The sequence below is a fragment of the Stigmatopora argus genome, chromosome 5 (assembly GCF_051989625.1).
Source record: "Stigmatopora argus isolate UIUO_Sarg chromosome 5, RoL_Sarg_1.0, whole genome shotgun sequence".
Classification (NCBI taxonomy): Eukaryota; Metazoa; Chordata; class Actinopteri; order Syngnathiformes; family Syngnathidae; genus Stigmatopora; species Stigmatopora argus.
Window position 1 is genome coordinate 11,816,321 of NC_135391.1, and position 22,972 is coordinate 11,839,292.

General features: G+C 38.4%; 2 protein-coding genes across 2 annotated transcripts in view; both read right to left on the reverse strand.

The window, feature by feature from the left end:
• Positions 1-22,972, reverse strand: part of LOC144074626 (uncharacterized) — a 282,179-nt gene that overhangs the window by 71,489 nt on the left and 187,718 nt on the right. The gene's annotated exons all lie outside the window — the stretch shown is intronic.
• oxct1a (3-oxoacid CoA transferase 1a) lies at positions 857-22,606 on the reverse strand. The gene is made up of 17 exons (XM_077600882.1): positions 22,364-22,606; positions 19,145-19,253; positions 18,234-18,324; positions 17,752-17,887; positions 17,431-17,580; positions 17,123-17,229; positions 16,045-16,105; positions 10,397-10,504; positions 9,774-9,888; positions 9,276-9,370; positions 8,850-8,898; positions 8,651-8,723; positions 7,993-8,068; positions 4,574-4,663; positions 3,970-4,050; positions 1,691-1,792; positions 857-1,608 (listed from the first exon to the last, which is right to left on the reverse strand). The coding sequence occupies exons 1-17, from the start codon at positions 22,457-22,459 to the stop codon at positions 1,573-1,575; spliced, it is 1,575 nt and encodes a 524-aa protein (XP_077457008.1). The 5' UTR covers positions 22,460-22,606; the 3' UTR covers positions 857-1,572.

The window sequence follows — 22,972 nt, forward strand, 5'->3', positions numbered from 1 at the left end:
CAACCACAGATAGAGAGAAAATAGAAGGATGGATAGGGTAAGCCGGCAAAGTGTGTTGTTTGGTTTGACTTGCTCTCGGAGCGTGAGAATCTGCCCCTCCCGCATAACTTATGTTTTTCTTACATCTTGTAGGAAGGTTGGGGAATTCATTTTCCAAAAAGCTCACCTATCACCCATTGTAACCGGTTGTAAGAGCCTTGTTTGCCATTGCCACAAGCCAATTCCAGACCAATTAAAAACATAAACAACATGCATTCAGGCATATTCCCAAAAATAGTAACAATGTTTCCAAGTTACACGCACTCGAGAGACAATCCCTGCAAGCATGCACAGGGAGACCACCCAGACAGGAGTCTCGGGAGCAATTTCAACTCATAACCAAGAAATTGGAGAAAAAGCAGAATGAGAAAAATAATATGCATATAGGTTTTACACCATCATTGCCATGTAACTCTTTGTCACTCTTACATTTCTAGCCACTAAGCTAACTAGGTTACAATATTCATGCTTAAGGGGCTCCAGTTGATTTATGAAGGGGCGTGCTAGATTAACATCAACAGCAGGAAGCCAAAGGCACTGTCACTTTTCCTTCAGATTTCCACTTGATGGAGTAACCCAGCTGATCTTTTTCCGACCCAAAATATGCCTGCGGGGCAGAATACTTACAGTTATGTAACGACCCTCAGGTAATGCAACCACCTCTACTCGGTGAGGCAATCGCATGAAGAATGTTAATGCGAGCCCATTGCTCCATTAATATAGAAGGGCCTAACCTGCAGCCCTTTGTTTTGCTTTTAAGTAGAATCAATAAGTAACATTAAAAATAACTACCTAATTTCAATGAATGAGCCACTCATTTGTTTCATCAGGCAAACGGCAGTGCATTTTATTGCTTGTACAAAAGCAGGGTAAGAGCAGATTCTTTAGTTAAAACAAAAAACTTGAGGTTCATATGGTATTCATGTGTTATCGTCAGAAAATTTACAAAAAAATTGTCTAATCATTTGTATTTACAATAACAATTCATTATATTGATATATGAAAAGTTGATTTTTACAGTAACTATAGGACTAAATAAATTAAAGCTGTAATCCCATAGGACTAATGAGTTGAAAAGTAACAAACAAAAAGGTGATTCCAAAATGTGTTGAAGCAGCTCATTTCACATTGTATATCAGCGAATTGCACAATGATCGCACAACACGTCAGTTGAATTGGTAAGGAATCTTCCTAATAGCCCAATCATGCTTCCATTTTGGTTACCAATAGAATTCAAATTGGCAGTTGACCATTCAATACCTGTGTATGAATATCATAGGAACTCAGTATTCCTTGAGAGTCCTATTAGACGAACATTTTAACATTTCAATAGGCTTTTGTGGAAGATGCACCTGGTGTTTTTTTCTTCTTTTTTTAAATAGAATGTCCTAAAGGCACTCTTTATTGAATAACTCAGCAGACTCTTTGTTAGAGGGTTAACCTTGATTACTGCATGAAGTCTGTCTACCAATAATCACTTGAAAATTTCACTTTGACCCTTATGTGGAAGATGACAACACAGAGACATTCCCTTCAAATTTGCTGCATGGGCATCAGGTTGGGTGACACCTAGAAGACACCAGTTAAAGAAATAAATAAAGGTTAGAGAAATCCAACATTTTACTATTTAATACAGTTTCTAAGGACTGACCTCAAAGTCTGTACCAGTGCACCCCTTGATGTCATCTGGAGTGATCCCCTCCCACACTTCGATGAGAGTCAGCCCTTTAGCCTTATCCACATCGAACACGGCCTAAATGAGGAGAAGCAGGCGTTACAGAGGAGAAAAACACTGCACACGAATGGAAAACTGATTGTTTTGTTTAATAGGTGTACTTGAGAAAGGTGACCAAAGTGGAAAGCAGGGACCACAATTATCAAGGTGACCTTTAAGCTCTTGAAAACTAATATATTCCAGGAGGATGTGGTTCAATATTTCAAGTTCAACCATACTTTGAAAGCAGGACTTCAGTTTGTGTAAGCATGCGTGACACTGAGCACGACACAGCAGGTGACAAATTAATCACCGACGACAAATTAAGTGACAACATTTAAAGTATGTCTAATTAAGAGAAAGTAACAAGTTGCATACAATCATCACTAATTAGTTTTCCTCGAGTTTTTCTGGCCTGCTTTGCTACTCAATTCTCAATAGCAAGCACGGTACATTTTTATTAACTATCAGTTGCAAGATCAAGACAAAGTAAAATGCAACTACATACGAAAGATTAAACATAAACTACTCCAGAAAAAAGTTTAAGGCTGAGCTTTTTATCCTGAATTACCAACGGTTTCTACCAAGTTCTACAATAACAGTGATAACAAAAGAGCTAGAGTCTCAAAGACAGGAAGATGTTTTGGTATGTTCATATGAAACTTCACAATAGAAGGACAGAAGACACAGGGACCTGGGTCCTGTTGCTTCTCCCAGCAGGGATTGACAGACCGAGGCCTCTTCCAAACCCAGTCACAGATCAGCTCATTAGATTCACACAAGCATGCATGCACGCAGCAGGAGGCTGACATCTCACTCCAAAATAGCAAGACAGATGGAATGACATAGGGAGTAGGAGGATACGCAGACACTGACACTTTGCTTGACGCAAGCGTTCTCAGTCATTATGGAACATTAAAGGTTGGTCGGCAAAATACGCTGCTTATAGAGTTGTCCCGATCACATTTTTGGACCCAAGTTCGAGTCCGGGTCAACTCATTTTGAAGATTTGCCGATACCGAGCCGATAGCTCGCCAATTGATTTATTAAAAAACAAACACATTTTCTCAATTGAGCCACATGTAATCTTATTCCTTGCTTTAATATAAAATACTTTTTTTATCCTTCCATTTATGCTGCTGATCCTGCAAAACTGCTTTCTAAGTTTCTTCATCCAAGCACTAGATTCTGTATCATCAGAATTTTTCAGGAATTTGCAGGAGAGTGCAGAGATTCAACATTACTAGATCCACATTCTCAGATGAGAGTGGATGATGAAAAATATTAAATGTACTTCTACGGCCTCAAGCTCTCAAAGGACCTTTGGCTCTCTTTAGCAAATGTCAGAGATTTATCTTTACTCTTCAGCTTAAGCTGAAGCGGATTTGAGATATAGCAACAGCAAGATCTACAAGACCAATTACGAATGTTACATTTTCATCGGGGTATCTATTTCACTGTTCTGTACAGCAAATTGACTCGGACTGGACACCAACTTTTTTTCCACATAAAGTATGGCGGTTGACTAGTTAGCCTAGTGTTCAATCCAGTCTTAGTGTTTCTGTGTTGCTTTTGTATGCATTCACTGTAGGTATTACACCTGTGTGTACCTTAATATTTAACTAAAAATAAGTATGTTAAATAGGACTAATTTTCAAGCAAATTATTTTTAGTTTAGTCATATTGTATAAGGAAGAAAAAAAAGTGCCAACCTCAAAGCAGAGATGAAGGCTTTAAGATATGAGATATAGACACAAGAGAAGCCTCAGTGTGAAAACACTAAAACAAAATCAATAACTAGCTTCCTAAGACACAAATTGGTACTAATCCTTCAAGTTGATTTCATGAGTGAGTGTGTCTCCTGAAGTGTGTGTTTGAGCGCTTGTGTGAGGTATCCTGCGTCAATTTAATCAAAAATACCATCACTAGCTGGGTGGGTTGCGTAGGTAGTTATAAGCAAGTTTCAGAAAATCCTCCATCTTGTATAGACCAATATTAAAATGTATGACTTCTTGCACCATAAAGCATTGGTTGGGAAACAGTGAAATAAACAATTAAAAAAAATCGTGATAAAATCGAGATTGTGATGTTATTTTTTATTTTTTTTATTATACGATCTTGCTGCCATTAACTCATTAATTTGGTCCAAAATCATAGTTCTTTTTCCAGACAGTGAGTGGCTTTACAGTATGCATGTCAACTAAACAAATACACACCTTTTCTGTGATGATCCGGTCAACACACTGCTTCCCAGTCAGAGGCAGAAGGCACTTGTCCAATATTTTGTGTTTACCTCCCTAAAAAGAAGCACATACAGTTACTTCAACAGCAATTCACAAAGATTGTGGTGCGGATTTGCCTCACACTTAGACAGTAACAGTCAATCTAACGAGCAAAGACGCAAGCTTTCCATTGAGGATAGAAGGTTTGTGTTCACCTGCTACTGGACGAGAGCTAGGTGCCAGACCGGTTTCGATTATCTGGGCTCTGTGTGCATGCGCACTATGGTTTTATTTCCCTTCTTTACATTTGCAGGGGAATCACAGTCAAAAGTGTACATGGAATCACTAATCACGGTTGGGCTACTCTAACTAATCAGCTCTTGACTCCAATTCCAAACCCGGATTTGAATCAGAGAAAGACAAATTAGCACCAAGATGGTATGCATGTTGACCCTTTTTTGCTTAAGAGCCACTAAGCAAAGCATTAGGAGAGTTCCCATTAATCAGTCGGAGCCATTCACAGTCATTAGTGCAGGAAGTGGACACACGGCAAAAAAACGTGGGTGCGCTCACACCCACACACTCAAATGATACAAACCTTTGCAGAGTGCTCCATGGTTACCACCACCTTGGTTCCGGCGCTGGCCACCAAATCCATAGCACCACCCATTCCTTTCACCATCTTACCCTGGAATTTCATAAGAATGTAAATATTCATGATATACTGCACAAAACAAATAAACATAACCAATTAGGAAAGCATAATGTTTTGCACAGCATAAGAATAAACAAATGGTGCTAGAGGAATGTCATGTCATATGTCAGACACCCACAATGCACAAAAAGGTCTTAGTTTTACCGCTTTACAGTTTAGTGTAAATGGCCATTTATCCCTCCATCAAACTCATATGCAGACATCAGCAACAGTCATGTAAGGTTTTTAAGTGTCCATTTCATTGCTCAAATCTCCCTGCCAACATTAATGTGAGCCGCTCAATTAAACAGAGCATATAAGCAGAGAGCAGAGAAGCAGCCCAGTAGACGAATCTAGTTGCGCTGGTTCATTAAGGACTCGCAAAGAAGATTTCTGTACAAATTTCCGCTGTTCACTCCCTTAAGCAGCGGATCGCGGCTTCTCTCCCTTTTAATCCTTTGCGTCTTTCCACAAAACCACCAGAACCACGCCTAAAATCCTCCTTTGCTTGGTGCAGACCCATGCCGGTTTAGTTTTAGCCAAATTTTCAGTCTTGATTTTAAGATGTTTTGTGTAGAGATTTTGTGGAATTTGGGAACAACAAAATTTTCTATTCAAAATGTGGAAGTGTAAGCACCACATTTTAAGGACTCTCCAAGCTTCTCCATTGTTGTAATGCAACAGGCTCCAGACTAAGTTGCTTTTACTGAGAGCATAGTAATCCATTACCTGAAATTTTACAAGCACGAGAGAACATGCAAATCAAAAGATGGTTCAAACAATCATTACTAGTTATTGGGTGGGCACCTTTATAAAACAAGCTCAATGTAAGTTTACATTGATCGGTGCATTTCTTTTCCAATTTCCTTGTAAGGGGGTAATAAATTATGAGTGAGTAGTTTACAAGAGATGAGTAGTTTACAAGAGATGGTATTTATTTGTTCATACACTTGACGTAAAGTAATAAGAATGGATGAATGAAAACAAATTGTGCCTGTACATATGTATTTGTAAGAATCTGAAGGAAGCATCTTCAGTTAATTACTAAATTTGAGGAGCACCAATGTGAATCAAGTATCACTTTAAGAAATGAAACCTCAAATAACTTGATGTGATAAAACTAAAACTTCAACACGGTTGTCACTTGGTAAAACATTTTTAATTTATTTTTTTACTGCTATGTCCTCAGCAAAAGACTTCCCGAAAGAGGAAACTGACATGCATATATTGCTTCATGGTGACGACTGTGTAACTGAATTAAAATCCCATTTGCTCATCAATCATATAAAGAGGCTGCTTTGCATTGCTCTCTGCTTGATAACCAGGGGATACATATATATATGCCAAGTTCTCCGCATCATAAGAATCCAGACTGCCTCCAAGGAGGCCAGCTGGGTAGGAAAGATATCAACCCAATGCAATGTGAGTGTTGAGACGAGGACAGGGGTGAGTTTGATTAAATAGAATTTACAGTCTCACATCATTTGAGGAATAACTCTTGTAAAAAGTAGTAATGAGTCTCCCAAATTGTATTTATCATTGGGAAAAATAACAAAAATCCACATTGATATTTAGCCGACTAAAAGTCAGAAAGGGAGCGAGCGACTGTGAAGATTGGAGAATTTGGGATATAGTCTTGTAAGGTTCTGTATTCTACAGGGATGCCTATACTTGTTTTAAACCAAAATTCACGGAGTACATGACAGGGAACTCATAGTTCCTTGTGTTTACTGCATAATCGTTACTGAAGCATCTACATGAAAAGGCAGTCTGACAACCTAACACATATTGGATCATCGACAAAGCCTTATTATGGAAATGTTTCTGACTGTGGCTGCAAGAATGGGATTGGCTGACAGAGTGACAAACTGTGATTGGTCATCAAGCCGTCCGCCAAGGTGGACCGTCTCAGGCGTAGTAAGACAGCCCAATTAATGTTAGCCAATGTTATTTTATAAGCCTCCAGACGTATGCTTATTAAAACAGCAATGTGAATATGAAACACAATATGAAAGCAATTGAATTGAGTTTGAAACTGGTGTACTGTAATTCATCACAGCCCAATTTAGCCACACAATCCTATAAAGTTCAGCCCCTAAATTGCACCTAAATGGCTTTGGTCGACTGTTATGTGAACCTTTACAGTAGATAATTAGTAAATAGAAAAATGCTGTTTCGACAGCTTGTCAAAAAAATAGTATTTCGGATTTAAAAACAGAGCAGGTTTAACTTTAGTGTGAAGACTTGGGGAAGGAAGGAAGCTTTATTTGGTGTAAAAAGCTAGGTTCAAGACCCCTACATTCAGGAGAGCTTGGTCAGCCCCAACAACTCAATAATGATAAAGCAAAGCATAGGAAACCCTTTACCGTATTGTACTCTAGCGCTCTCTCTCAAGCCATTGTTGATCCAGATGTTTCTGCCTGAGTGGAGATGTAAAAGCATTTCAAAGCCCTCAACTGGAAAATGTTTGTCCGCATTTGCATATTGGTAGCATTCTAAATTGAAATCACGGAGAGAGGCGCATCCCCCACTCCTACGTTAAAACATTTCCAATTTCACGCTATGCATCTATCTTTAGATAGTGAATAATTTTCTTTATCACAGATTGGGGATTGTAATTCACTTCATCCACCCTTTCTAAAGGGCGAGATAATGACAATTGAGGCGTAGGTGATGATTCATGTGTGTGACTGCATGGTCTATAAACAGTGCGACCAAAGATAAATGCTGTGTAAAGCCTCAACAGTCCAAAGCATATTCAAGTGTCCTGTTAATTAAGCATAGCAATAAACAGATAACAGGATTGCAGAGGTTAATAGAGAAATGTAAAAATTGGTTGAAAATATTGTTCACATCTTTGCCAATGAGGACAGCTACATCTTTCATTCAGTGCCTGAAGCAACATGTACATGTACACTTCAGTCAAGCAAAAAAAAGAAAAAAAGAAAAAACTGTAACATGCTAAAAGCACTTGTGTTAAGGCCCAACTACAATATTCTGTGCAGGCTTTAAATGAGTTCTTCACCTGTGTAACCACATACGTTGCGATTTTTCACTTTTTGCAGGGGGTTCTGGTACCCATTTACCGTGAAAACCGAGAGATGACTGCATTTATATTTGTCATATTTTCTAATTACCCTTACTTTTCAGAGTCACAAACTTACCTTGAAGTATAAAGGTCAATTATCGAACCCACAATCAATGGGTTCGTAAATTACAGTTCTACCACAAAGCCATGCCACCCATGTGTGTGGCTGTCAATTCTTTATGACAGCTGGCATCTAAACAAATACTGAGAGATGGAAGGGGAAAACCAAACTTACTGGGATCATCCAGTTGGCTAGGTCTCCATACTTTGACACTTGCATGGCCCCAAGCATTGTCAGGTTTATGTGGCCCCTGAACAAAAAAGGCACATTCAACAGAAGATAGGTGTCAACTTCTGAGTAAGTCCGTTTTTTTTTTTACATAATTATTTTATCTCATTTAACAAAGCCCTCTGCAGAGCGTTCACATTTACCCATTCATGAATGCACCAGCTAGGGCCTGAGAGCAATTTTATGTTCAGCATCTTGCCACAAACTCTTCAACAGTTGACAGTTGGAGCTGAGATTCAAATGGCTAACACTTCAGTCACTGGACAACCGGCTCTACCAACTGTGCTACAGCTGACATGGAAAATTCATAATTTTCTTTCTAGTTTAAATGTGGTGTATTAACGTGGACAAATTTTGGGGAATATTGCCCAAGCAGTTTTGTACTTACATTTGATAAAGATGGCTGTTTGAAAAATATTATGGTTGTCAATTGTGGTTAAAACCTACCTCTTTATGTAAATTATTTGGATTGTGGTTCAAAGACACCTACATTACTTTTAGGAGAATACTAATAGTATGGAATATAGATTATTTGCTAATCTAACTAATATGCCAAATTCCTATATATGCTACAAATTTATTTTTTAGAACTCTTGAGTCTTACCCTCGGATCATGGCAAATGACTCATCGCTGGAGAAATAGGCAGCTCCAGGAAGTACTGTAACAGTCTCCTTTCCTAAAGAACAATGAAACAATTTACAGTGAGTGGAATATTTGCCTAAAAAAAGTGTACTACATGAAAAAGATTCATGAACAAAACGTTGGCTGCAATTTAACATTGGCTCATATTGATTGGCATCACCTGCATTAATCAGGTCTGCATCTACTTCACAGTCAGTTGGGTATGGACCCTGCAATGATAAAACCAAGATAAACTGGGATTTGATTTAGGTTCCCCCAGTGACTCAATAAGATTTGGACATAATCAAATTTCACTGCCATGACAAGATTTCGATTTATGAGGGGGAGACAGTTGTGCTTCACTAGTTCTAAACTGTCCCTCTTAAAAACACTTTTTACAAATTAGGCTTTGCCATAGACGCCTACACTCTCCTGTCAAAAAGTTATTGTCAAGCTATTCCATTATAGCAGAAGAATTCTTGTTCTTGGGCTCAGACAGCAAATAATGACTTCAAATAGAAAAGGCACATAAAGGCTTGTTCTTACATGAAGCAAGAATGAAAAAATCTGAAATACCAAGAATTTAAAAACAACAACAACAACTTACCAGTCCTAAAATTCCATTTTCACTCTGCAGATGTACAGTTATATCTGGTTTAATGAAATTGCTGGCCAACATTGGGATGCCAATACCAAGGTTAGCTGGCCAACTTGGTTAAGGATCACATTAAACATTCTAAAAAAAAAACGTGACGGTTGATGTTTACTTTCTATTCTGATATGGCCTGTCAAATCTGTATCCTACCCGATTCCCAATGTAAGGGGATGGGCATTTAGAGTAACTTTTCTCTTTTTTTTATTATTATGTTTTTTTAAATCATAAAATGTTTGGTTTGACTTGGTCTTTCATTAAAAAAGCAGGAAAAAATAGAAGATATTTGGCAGTAATAACAGATTAATGAATCAGCTGATTTGTTTTCAAATAATAGTTTTGTGACATTTAGACAACTTATTGTGAAAAAGGGATAAAGCTAGGAGTGGAGTAACACCAACCATGTTAGGATTTAAAATCAGTTGACTGCTCAAAAGGGAGAAAAAAGGATACCATACATCCCATCTTCAAACTCCAAAGCTGCACGACGTATGATCCTTTCGCGGACAATATCAGAATCCTTCTTCGGTCTGGGCTTTTCATCTTGGATTTTCCTTATTGTGCGTTTCTGAAATCAAATACGTTTTTTTTGTAAATACTTCTAACACGGTACACAATGGTTAAGTTTAAATTTTCCAATTGCAAAACAGCCTGTGAAAATGTTTTTTGTTTTGATTGTGTTTTTGCCACGGATGTCCTGTCTTGCACCAATTAGCCAATTACGAGATCAGTTCTGTGTTTGTGTGTAGGTTGCCAGAAGTCAGTGTTCTGTCGGCTAAACTTAAACTAAGGCTGCTTCAAATTTTACAAACGCTCTGAATGATGTCCAAAGACAAAAAAATGTTCAGAATCTTAAATAAGGCGTTAAATTAAAAAAAGGCAGTTCATTGGAGGTTCATTTTTGATAAATGGAGATAACTGAAAAAAGAACAAATTAACGACAGAGGCCAAAGTTCCACGATTTCTCCACAACAGGTGATATGCTTTTGAGTTGTCCTGTATTACTTTTTATCACAAATGAGTTTGTTGTATTCTGATAAGCCAGAGTGGCTTCAAGGTCAAACCATCTTTGATACCTCAATTCTTTTTTCGTAGCTGCCTCCCTGGACAATTCTGTGAACATAGATGCTGGGGATATGGATGTCCTCAGCAGCAAAAGTACCGACATCCACCACTTCTTCTACCTACAAAGGAATCAGATATTTTGGAGCATTTTTATTAATCCATTTTAACTAATTAAAGTTTTGCATTTGTTCGTGCACCGCAAGTAAGAGTACATAAGAAGTAAATACGAATAGGAAGAATTGTTTTCCATCCAGTTTTTCACTTATTTTGAGGTATAAGCATTTGAAAGTGTTCGCCACATTGTTCCCAGAAAAAATGCATAAATAACCTGAACTAATTGCATTACTGCTATTATTTTAGTGGCAAAAGTAAGTTCAGGTTGACAGCAAGGAATCAGTGAACGTTAGGTATTTCAATCCAACTAACAAGATCCAACAATGAGACACAGACTTGATGTTAGATTAACAACGTTCAAATGAGTCCACCAGTAAACCTCCCTCGAGCGCATTAGTGTTATGCTCATACATATAAAAATTTGTATTGACTATCACAGCATATAATGTTGAACACAAGTTGTTGAAGGTAGTTCATTGTGTCTAGTTTTAAAAGAGCAGACTTGCCACCAGCAAACATATTTAGAGACAAACAGGAACAAGGTAAGATTACTCTTTTCTTACGATTGTTTAGTGAACACACTTCTAGCAGGAGATTAGCAATCACAAGGGAGCAAATGGGAACTTATGGATGACAACATTATTCGTCCCCTTTCCTGTGTAACACGGTGTAACCTACTTATCCCATTTACATGAGGGCCAAGCAGCCGTTCAGAGCAAATTGAATTTAAATCTTGTCTTATCTCCACTTCCACCCTCAGCACTTTGCACTCACTGAGGAGTCTGTGGTTAAGAGTGGATCTTGGCGTTGTCATGGATACGGAGACTTTGGGTCGGCGGTAATGCAGTCCCCGCTCAGGACTGTCAAGTCTTTTTCCTGTCTTTTGATTGGGATATGGTAAATCTCTACTGTGAAAAGTGTGCCACGCAAATGTGATTGGTACTGTAACGGTGGAGAACTGATAGCACAGTCCCACACATCCTCCCACGTCTTTCCGATGAGGTTGGGCAGTCTTTAGTGAGAATGGTAATTGGCATGGACGCCTTTATCAAGTAAGATTGAGCTCATCACTTAAGTTGACTTTAAAATAGGCCAAGGAAAAATATTTTTTCATTTTAGACAACAATATGAATTTTCTCACTTGCATTCGAAAGTAGTCAATTGAGTTGGTGTTTCTTCATCTACATAAAATTGACTTTTTCTGCACCCTTTTTTTTTTTAATCGATCAGCCATGGCTGATTTGCAACACAATAAAAACAGTATTCAATTAGACCAAACAAAAAACAAAGAATACATAAAAACGAGGAAAATGACCTTCATCTGCATGGTGTGTCCCACCCCTGAAAGGTGTGCTCAGATGTGGTTCAACAGAGAGCAGCGAATAAAAGAAAATCAAATGATAACCCCCCCAGATGCACAGCATAAACACACAAAAAGAAAATAACACAGAAGCAAATGAGCAGGTGTGTGGCGGGAGCCCCCCTTCCCAAAAAAAGGCACACAGCACATTGATATTCCTGTATGCGTACATTGATTTTCACCTCAATGACAAAAGAACAAGGGAAGCTAGCAGAATCACTGAGGGAATAGAAGTGTCCTCCTGTGATGCTTTACTGGAGAGTTTCTGTGTTGTTCCTTTTTTTAGGCACTCCCTACACATAAAGTATGTGAAAACAATCATGAATAATATATAATCACGGTATGCCTAATAACACTAGCCATTTCCTTTGTGCCTTTCCAGGAATGACTGTTCAATCTTTTTCAATGACTCCAGTTTACTCACATTCATTTCTCACATCTCACAAGATTTCTGTCTGATATTTGGTTTTAAGAATCTTTCTTTGTAGTATGTTTCAGATTTTAGACGCATCTCACCACCTATCGGGCTTAGTTGCCTGGGATTGGCTCCAGCACCCCTACGATCCTTGTGAGGATATGTATTATGGAAAATGAATGAACACGATTGACAATTAATTTGCTAATGCAAAGATTTGCATTTAAAACTAATGCATAAAGATGACTGATCTATCCAACACAAGAATGAGAAGATAAACATACCGAGTAAGGTGAGAAGTTGTGCAGCAACTTCACTCAAACATGAAGAGGATATCACATAGACAAACAAGTTCCCTCTTGACATCCCCATCGTGATGCTGACACTAGGTGTCTGCAGCCCAAATTTGTGTGAACTTATGACATGGACACTAGCACTACAAAAAAAGCTTCCATGCCTGTTTTTTTTGACCAGTCAAATCAAGTGATTGAAATGGTTGACTTTGTGGGCTATTTACCCTCAGTTTAAGGTGTATTGCTTGCAATTTCTTGTTAACTCTTAATCATATTAGATTCTTATTATTACTATGAATCATAGTGGCCAACTTAACGGAGATGCAACATGTAGAGGGTGGGAAAATAGATAGTATGGCTTGAGGCGACAAGCAAATGAGGGGGACTGTGATACAACACTCTCATTATCCCTATGTATTTATAGAACCTCTATCTTTCCCCGTATGTGTGTCTACGTGCAGGCAATTGGCTACGGCTTTGCTGTCACTTTTCCGGGCCTGGGCTGCGACACGCTCTCCCGCTTGGAATTCTGACAACATAAGCAATCTGTTTCCCCTTGGTGGGTGCTTTACAGTATCCTAAGAAATAATAATATTTCAGAAAAATAACATTACATGTTCTCAATTAAACACACAGCTAATCATGAATACCAGAATGCAAATGATCAAATACAATCTGTTCAGCGATGCATGGTCAACCACTAATTTGTTTAGATGTACCACCCAAAAATTCCTAATAAGTTAGATCATGATTAAAACAATTTTATCAACCGTTTGCTCAATGATAAGCATGATCGGAACGCCTAACAAACAAGTATGAAATACGAAAATACAAGGACAGGAGATCTCCCTTCAATACACCACGATTCTCCTCCATAACTAAACAAACACTTCCCCATGCTGAGTGCATTCAATACACATCATAATCACACAAAAGCTCATGAGAAAAAAACTCTTTAAGCAGGAAATGATGCGGAAAATGAGAGTGAGTGTTAGGAGGAACAATGCAAGACCAATCACACTGAAAAGTGAGTCTGCAATATCTGTCAAATGTTTCTCATGAATAAGTTATTGAAATTGCACAAAATAATTTCATTCTTGAAAAGAAACTATTTCTTACGGCAGAGTACAGAGAAAGTAAAAAGGCCTTTTAAAAACAAATACAAAGCCTATACACACTTAAGTGACGTAATAAATGATTACTGATTTGTTGCGGGGTTACAACACAACTTTGGTTTGCTATGATAAATAAAAGAATAAGAGTTGAATTTATTTATTAAGACAGATATGTGAGAAACAGAAAAAGCCCTCCTTTGATGCAGTCTGGTGTACCGTCTCCTACCGGGCACTAAGGCCTTTCAGTGTACCTGTGATAAGGGAATAATTGGACCAGTTGGAAACCATGCTTTCTGCATTCACCAATTTAATGGCAGTCTTTGGTTGCCGAGCAACCGTAGGACGAGCTGGTTGCAATCTGGCAAATTTTTAACTGTTTTCATTTTATCTTGTATTTTCATTTTCCTGATTTCTAGTTAAACCAAATGGAAAAAATAATTGTCTATCACTAAAGTGTGGGTTTTTGCAAACAAATTGAAAAGGGTGGTCCAGTGGCAATTAGCTTTTGACAGATTTGTCCAAAATGAATTGGTTCAATATTTTTCTAAATGAATGCCAATTTAAGTTTATATTTTTTATTTATTTTAAAAATACAGATTAAATATTTAGTGAAATATTGAACATTTTCTATTTGCAAAAGGCCAGTTTTAAAAAAAAACTTTCTCTTACTCAGTCATCTACTCACACGCAGTCTTTCTTTGAGAGAGGCTTTGTCATTCATATCACATCTTCAACCGCCTTTCCCACGTTGGCTGCCACCATTTCTCATGTTTTCTCATTATAGCACCATGGAAAATAACGCAAGGCCCTTAGTTTTTAAGCAAATGAAGCAAAACCTGCCAAATATCACTCGCATGCTTCTTTGGCTGCATCAATTTCAAAACGGTCTGTGATATCACATGATCAAAACTGTGTTATGTAGTACTGTTGGTGGAACAGCTAATGATGAAATCATCATTCTAATCAGTATTGGACAAATGAGCAATCACTGCTTGGTGGATTTTTTTTATGTCAATACAGTATTTAGAAGAGGCATTGATTTATGTTTCAGCAATTTATGTTTCACAGCGAGGATATCGCTCCCTGGGCGGACTAGTTTCCCTGGAGCAACTGTTTTTTTATTGTTACCCCTATTACCCTATAAACTTGCCGAAAGGTATTTGGAGAGGCCTGGCTTTTGTAAAAGAAGGTAGATTATCGCCATCTGGCGGACAAAGACAGGGTTTTACCTCTCCCATTGTACATAATGGCTGGGGAGGGGACTTTTCCACCGGGATTCGTGTATAATGCGCACCCGAACTTTGCTTCAGTTTTTGAGTACAAAATTTTGCGTGTTATAGTTGAATAAATACAGTATGTATGAGAAGTGCCAGGCTGAGAATGTGCATAATGGACACAGGAATAGAGGGTGGCTTTCACATTTCTACACCGTCAAATAAGTGTCAGATAAGTGGATAACCAGACACAGCGATTGAAACAAGATGTGATAGAGCCGAGCGACCTGACATTGTATGTTAGCTGATGCATGAGGTCACTCAAAGACATTGAAACTTAGAATTGTTCTGCAGTATTAGTTACACAACTACAACAAGAAAAAATGGATTATTTGTGCACTTTAGTTGGTTAGATGTGGTTTGATGGATGAATGTAATAATGTAACTGCGTATTTTCACAATATATTTCATATAACATTTGAGTGGCCTTACTGACACCACTACTTGGATGCTAGTTTGTTAATTGCCTCTGCAATGCCAATGCACCATTTGTACATCATACCTAATGGTCTATGGCAACAGTGTATTATTGATTCACCACCAAACTGCTGGGTACAATATGTGCACAACAGATCGCTAGGATATTCAAAGGCTTGCAGTGGAGGCCTACAGATGATCTTTGACTGCATATTGCAGTCGCATTGCCAGATACAATATACAGTAGGCAGCATACAATATTTCACATGGAATTTTGAAGAGGCCAGATTCAAATACCATGATATCCATTTCCGTTACTTACACATAAATGATCGATAGCCAAAATTGGCCACCAGCGGGCCTGTTGTATGAAAACCACTTAGTGTCAAATGGTATTATTTTCAATGACAAATTGCTCGTGTATCATGTCATGTATCACCGTCAGTATAACAAGATGTCTATTAAATTGGCGCCATTCATAGCGATGTTTGTTGCTAGATTTGTAAACCATAAATACATATTTCTTAGGATAATGTAAGATGTTATTGGGTCTCTTTACCATTTTCTGGGTTTTCAGAGTCAATGGGGATATAATATCTTATACCATTATAAATGGCATTAAATGGTAGAAAGAAATTTGAACAAGATGCATGCAATAAAACGTAATCTACCTCAACTATCGTGGTTTTGGCTGCTTTACACATGGGCTGGTTGAAGTTTCTTGCCGTTTTCCTATAAAACAAAAATAACATAACAGGAGAATTATTTCAACCAGAACAAATAAAACTACTTCTCTATTTTCATATAGTTTACCCAGGAAGACATTGCCCTCTTGAGGTTAATGAAGACACTGCAGCCATTTACTACTTACTACCTGTTGTGTGTGGTACACACATTTGAAATCAGAACAGAAATAATACAGTAAGGTTTCACAAAACAAAGAGGCTGCTTCTAATTGCGACAATGCAGTTAATGATTCTGATATTAAAAATTGTTTAATTGAACTAAATTTTTCAGAATGGGGCAGCCCGGACAACTAGTTAGCACGTCGCCCTCAGTATTGGGGTTGTGGGTTCGATACTTGGTCTGTCCTCACTGTGTGGAGTCGGAATGTTTCAAAATGGCCAAAATTGGTATCATTCAAGTTTGCCGCATAAGCTATTCTCATCAGGTCTAAACTCAATTTGCAAGAATGCAACAAGCACTTTTCGGCTTTGTTGACATGTCTGTCAGTGAAGTTGGTTTGCCTTACTTATTTAGGAAATCCCCTGTTGTGAGTCCAAATAATTTTGTCTTTGTGTTCTAAACTGTGTGTGGCTAGAAGCATATTTTTTTTTGTCTTTTATGCATTAATCATGAAGTCGATTTGCCCTACTTATTTAGGAAATCCCCTGTTGTGAGTCCAAATAATTTTGTCTTTGTGTTCTAAACTGTTTGTGGCTAGAAGCATATTTCTTTTTGTCTTTTATGCATTAATCATGAAGTCGGTTTTCCTTACTTATCTATGAAATCCTCTGTTGTGAGTCCAAATAATTTTGTGTTTGTGTTCTAAACGGTTTGTGGCTAGAAGCACATATTTCTTTTTGTCTTTTATTCATTAATCAAATATTTCCTCCACACAGCACCACACAGCAAGGGGAAAAGGGCGTGAGGGGGATATTCACTAACTTGAAAAATTCCTAAACTTAAAAGTATCAGGGATCAGTTTAATACCACCCGATTTTTTCATCGTCCAATGGGAGTGGTCACCTGAAAATGATGTTTCCAGCCTGGTCAGCTTTCCATGCTTTAATCAAGGCAAAGTCTCCAGTGATGGCCTTTTCCATGATGTAGTGTCTGCCATTAAACTCCTGGACCTGTACGAAAAAGAAAAAAAATCATTGTGTAAATCATGTTTGCAAATTGCATGCAGTTCAGTAGGAAAAAAAGCAAGGTTTGATTCAGGTTGCAATTCATGCCCTTTTTGTGCTGTGGTTTTAAGGAATCAAGTGTGGAATTTTCGTCAGCAAAACCAATTCAAAAGTCTGCGAAAGTTCAAATAAGTGAAACAATTTGACCTCTCTTTTTTCACTAGCGATGTTAATGCTGCCATCCTTGTTGTACTTTATAGGAGATCCTCCTTCCTGGATCAGTGTGCCATAGCCAGTCGCGGTGAAAAAGGCTGGAATCCCTGCACCTCCGGCTCGAATTCTCTCTGATAAGGTGCCCTGTGGTTGGAATGTGACATTGGTGAAGTTCAGCAATAGAATGTGTAGTATATGCACTTTTAGGCAAAGCTAAAGGACAATAAACGAGCAGTGGCAGTCCAAAGTGGCTTGCACACACCCACCCGGTTTCCCTAGAAGGCAATTTAGTATAACTATGTTTTCCTGACCAACCTGTGGAGTGAGTTCCACCTCCAATTCCCCTGAAAGATACTGTCGTTCAAACTCTGCATTCTCCCCGACATAAGAGGAGATCATCCTTTTGATCTGCTTGGTCTGAAGAAGCAGGCCAAGGCCAAAGTTATCCACGCTGAGGATTAGAAATACATTTGACTTTTATCTTTCATTCCACTTTGCACTCCCAAGTTCCGACTTTGCTGTATATATGACAACGGTGACATTCAGAGTCTCATTCTTTAACTTTTCCCTCTTGTGACCCTCACCATTATACAGCATGTGCAATAATACAGGCTTTCAAATGCAGAACAGCAGCTGACTGTCCATAAACAAGCTGAATTTGCAGAAAAAAAGGATTGTGCTGCCCTCAATACGGGCATGTTTTTCTTCCCATTCGCAATAAGTTGACTATTATTGAAAGAGCTCTCCAATATTTACAAGTCTCCAACATGTGCGTGTGAATGTTCAGTATCACCTACCCTGCATTGTTGCTGACTGCAGTGAGGCCCTTCACGCCAGTCTTCAGCAAACTGCTAATGAGATTTTCTGGGATACCACATAATCCAAAACCTGAAATAAAAAAATAAAAAAACTGCAACAAATACAAACAATATACAGTCACGCCTCTTTGCGGTCAATTTCAATAATAAAATAGTGAAGCTTTACTAAGACTTACACAACCACATCAACTCAACAATCTATAGTACATTTTTCAAAACATGATTGAGCCCAGCATGGAAATAAAAGTATGAATAATTACAGGCAGTACAAATGCAGATTCTTACAGAGTAAGCCATAAATAAACCAGACAATTTCTCTTTATACTTCTCTGCCCTTGTTTTCCAAATACTACATTGCAACATGATGATTTCACTCTGTGTAGTGATCCTTGAATGCAGGCGAGGATAATGGAAATGTTTTATAGTCCTGTGACCTGACTTCACTATAAATAACAGCTATGGAATATGTGCGCCTGTTGAGCAGACTCCATTATAGTGCAGAACAAAAAAAACAAGGCAACACATTGATTTCTACTGCTGTAAAACACTGCTATTTAGAAAATAACTTTCTAGCAGCAACAAATACTAGCCTCTCAATACCTTTAAATACTGTGGTCAGTCTCTCCTAGCAAATCATTTATATACAAAGTCAGGTCAAGGAATGCACGTGCCTGCCTCGAAAAGAAAAAAAATACTAATTAAAGTAATAATTGAAAAATGTATGATTATTTAGACATTTAAATCGACCTTTTGTCTTTTTTGACAAAAAGCCAAAGTGATAGCCAAAGTATACCTAATCTAATGAGCGGGAGGTTCTGCAAACACCAAAATCAGTTGAATGCCGTGGCTTGAATTAACACTAGTTTGAGTATATAAAAAGCAATATTAACCTCCAACCAGAACAGTCGACCCATCTTGAATGTCTTTGACGGCCTCTGTGGGATCTGAGTAGAACTGTGAACCTCGCTGAATGGAGGTGGAAAAGGAGCAGCTACATGTCTAAGAAGACCAGAAGAGGGTGAACACAGTAAACAATACAACTTCAGGTATGTGTATATGGAAATTGTTTGAAACGGCATTCTCACAATATGATGAAAAATACAAACATTTTTAAAGACAGTTAAGCTGTTGAAAATCAATAATAACCTAAATTCTAACCTTAACCCTCCATCTCACCTTAAACCTATATTCTAACTTTAACCCTAACTTCTAACCCTACACTCGAAACCTTAACCCTAAATTCTAACCTTAACCTTAAATTCTAACCTTAACCCTAAATTCTAACCTTAACCCTTCGAAATTAGGGTTAGCATCAGAATTTAGGGTTAGGGTTATCGTCAGAATTTAGGGTTAGGGTTATCATCAGAATTTAGGGTTAGGGTTATCGTCAGAATTTAGGGTTAGGGTTATGGTCAGAAATTAGGGTTAGGGTTATCGTCAAAATTTGGGGTTAGGGTTATCGTCAGAATTTAGGGTTAGGGCAGGGGTGGGCAAACTATTCCACAAAGGGCCGCAGTGGGTGCAGGTTTTCATTTCAACCCATTGAGAGGGCACCTTTTCACCAAACAGGTGTCCTACAAGTGCAATCAGTGGATTGCAGTCAGGTGCTTCTTGTTTTCTGCAAGATCTCATTGGTTAAACTGTCTGTGCTATATCGGTTGGAACAAAAACCTGCACCCACACCGGCCCTCGAGGACCGGTTTGCCCATGCCTGGGTTAGGGTTATCGTCAGAATTTAGGGTTAGGGTTATCGTCAGAATTTAGGGTTAGGGTTATCGTCAGAATTTAGCGTTAGGGTTGTCGTCAGAATTTAGGGTTAGGGTTGTCGTCAGAATTTAGGGTTAGGGTTGTCGTCAGAATTTAGGGTTAGGGTTGTCGTCCGAATTTAGGGTTAGGGTTATCGTCCGAATTTAGGGTTAGGGTTATCGTCCGAATTTAGGGTTAGGGTTATCGTCCGAATTTAGGGTTAGGGTTATCGTCCGAATTTAGGGTTAGGGTTATCGTCCGAATTTAGGGTTAGGGTTATCGTCCGAATTTAGGGTTAGGGTTATCGTCCGAATTTAGGGTTATCGTCCGAATTTAGGGTTATCGTCCGAATTTAGGGTTATCGTCCGAATTTAGGGTTATCGTCCGAATTTAGGGTTATCGTCCGAATTTAGGGTTATCGTCCGAATTTAGGGTTATCGTCCGAATTTAGGGTTATCGTCCGAATTTAGGGTTATCGTCCGAATTTAGGGTTAGGGTTAATGTTCGAATTTAGCGTTAGCGTTTGAATTTAGGGTTAGCGCTAGTGTTTGAATTTAGGGTTGGCGTTGGCGTTTGAATTTAGGGTTAGCGCTAGTGTTTGAATTTAGGGTTGGCGTTTGAATTTAGGGTTAGCGTTTGAATTTAGGGTTAGCATTAGCGTTCGAATTTAGGGTTAGCGTTAGCGTTCAAATTTAGGGTTAGCGTTAGCGTTCAAATTTAGGGTTAGCGTTAGCGTTCAAATTTAGGTTAGCGTTAGGGGTTAGGGTTAGCGTTTGAATTTAGGGTTAGCGTTAGCGTTCAAATTTAGGGTTAGCGTTCAAATTTAGGGTTAGCGTTAGGGGTTAGGGTTAGCGTTTGAATTTAGGGTTAGCGTTCGAATTTAGGGTTAGCGTTATCGTTTGAATTTAGGGTTAGCGTTCAAATTCAGGGTTAGCGTTTGAATTTAGGGTTAGCGTTTGAATTTAGGGTTAGCATTAGGTTTCAAATTTAGGGTTAGCTTTCGAATTTAGGGTTAGCGTTCGAATTTAGGGTTAGCGTTCGAATTTAGGGTTAGCGTTCGAATTTAGGGTTAGCGTTAGCGTTCGAATTTAGGGTTAGCGTTAGCGTTCGAATTTAGGGTTAGCATTAGCGTTCGAATTTAGGGTTAGCATTAGCGTTCGAATTTAGGGTTAGCGTTCAAATTTAGGGTTAGCGTTCGAATTTAGGGTTAGCATTAGCGTCCGAATTTAGGGTTAGCGTTCGAATTTAGGGTTAGCGTTCGAATTTAGGGTTAGCGTTAGCGTTCGAATTTAGGGTTAGCGTTAGCGTTCGAATTTAGGGTTAGCGTTAGCGTTCGAATTTAGGGTTAGCGTTAGCGTTCGAATTTAGGGTTAGCGTTAGCGTTCGAATTTAGGGTTAGCGTTAGCGTTCGAATTTAGGGTTAGCGTTAGCGTTCGAATTTAGGGTTAGCGTTAGCGTTCGAATTTAGGGTTAGCGTTAGCGTTCGAATTTAGGGTTAGCGTTAGCGTTCGAATTTAGGGTTAGCGTTAGCGTTCGAATTTAGGGTTAGCGTTAGCGTTCGAATTTAGGGTTAGCGTTAGCGTTCGAATTTAGGGTTAGCGTTAGCGTTCGAATTTAGGGTTAGCGTTAGCGTTCGAATTTAGGGTTAGCGTTAGCGTTCGAATTTAGGGTTAGCATTCGAATTTAGGGTTAGCGTTCGAATTTAGGGTTAGCGTTCGAATTTAGGGTTAGCGTTCGAATTTAGGGTTAGCGTTCGAATTTAGGGTTAGCGTTCGAATTTAGGGTTAGCGTTCGAATTTAGGGTTAGCGTTCGAATTTAGGGTTAGCGTTCGAACTTAGGGTTAGCGTTCGAACTTAGGGTTAGCGTTCGAACTTAGGGTTTAAATGTTTTTCCTTCTTTGACTTGTATCGTATGTAAATCATTTTAATCTTGTATAAGATTCATAATTCTCTTTTGGTGCATGGTATTGTATTCAGGTCCACTGTTACCAGAAGCCAGGACGAAAACCATTTGAATTTAGGGTTCGGAACCCAGGTTAAGAACCACTGCACTGCAGTCGATATAAATAGCATCCAGATTTAGTACAAGCAAACATGGCTGAAAACACAGTTTAGGACTTTGAAGAGGTGAATTATGCGGACTTCTAACATCCAACAACCAATATTTTAGAAAAAGGTGGACTGAGTTACTGAATTACAAAATTCCACACTGCACATACAATCGTACAAAATAAAATTGATCATTTCATATCAAGAGAATTCATTAAATTCAAATGACAAAAATACATGAAAGGGTTTAAGTACTTCTAAGCGTAGTTCTAAATCGCATTGAGTGAAAAACACAAGATGTGCAAATAACCAACCTTGCTCAATGGGCGCTTATCGGACTTTAACGTGGTTCTGCATGGACTGGCGAGGTATTTAAAAGTCTCCGCTCGACACAAGGCTTTGAATGTCATTTTAAGACAGAAAGCGCACGGCAGGGGGCAAGAGGACGTGGAACAAACAAGTCGTACGGACTGTTAGCTATCAACAATAGCTTTAGCTTAGTGTAAAAAGTCGACCCTGCAATCACATTGGCTGGCGTTGCAATGGGCCGGAACACTGATGCATTCATGGAAATCGTAATAAATATAGAAGATGATGTACACCATTCTTTGGATAATGTTCCATATCTTCAGTTAAAATATAGAGCACAAGATTGACAACGTTCGTTTTTTAAAATATATATCTTTCAATAATAGGAAAATTGCAAAACAGTGATTGATGCGCTTATCAAGCTTGTACCATATCAGATTTAGAGGTCCGAACCATAAGATATGATATAAAATGTGATACGAGGCTCAGAATAATAATTATCTCACGATATGATGATACAACAATTGATCCATAAGGCAGAAAATCATCATACAAAATTAAATAAATAACCATAAAACGAGCTTTTTTCCAACCTTCTATTATGAATTGAAATA

Bases quoted from the DNA above. Each gene is read 5' to 3' on its own strand.
- oxct1a (XM_077600882.1), bottom strand. From the start codon at position 22,459: ATGACATTCAAAGCCTTGTGTCGAGCGGAGACTTTTAAATACCTCGCC. The intron at 4,664-7,992 runs GTAAGTTTGGTT...ATGAAATTCCAG, and splicing joins TAGCCAACTGGATGATCCCA to GGTAAGATGGTGAAAGGAAT. The intron at 1,793-3,969 runs GTGTGTATTTGT...CTCCTCATTTAG, and splicing joins ACCGGATCATCACAGAAAAG to GCCGTGTTCGATGTGGATAA.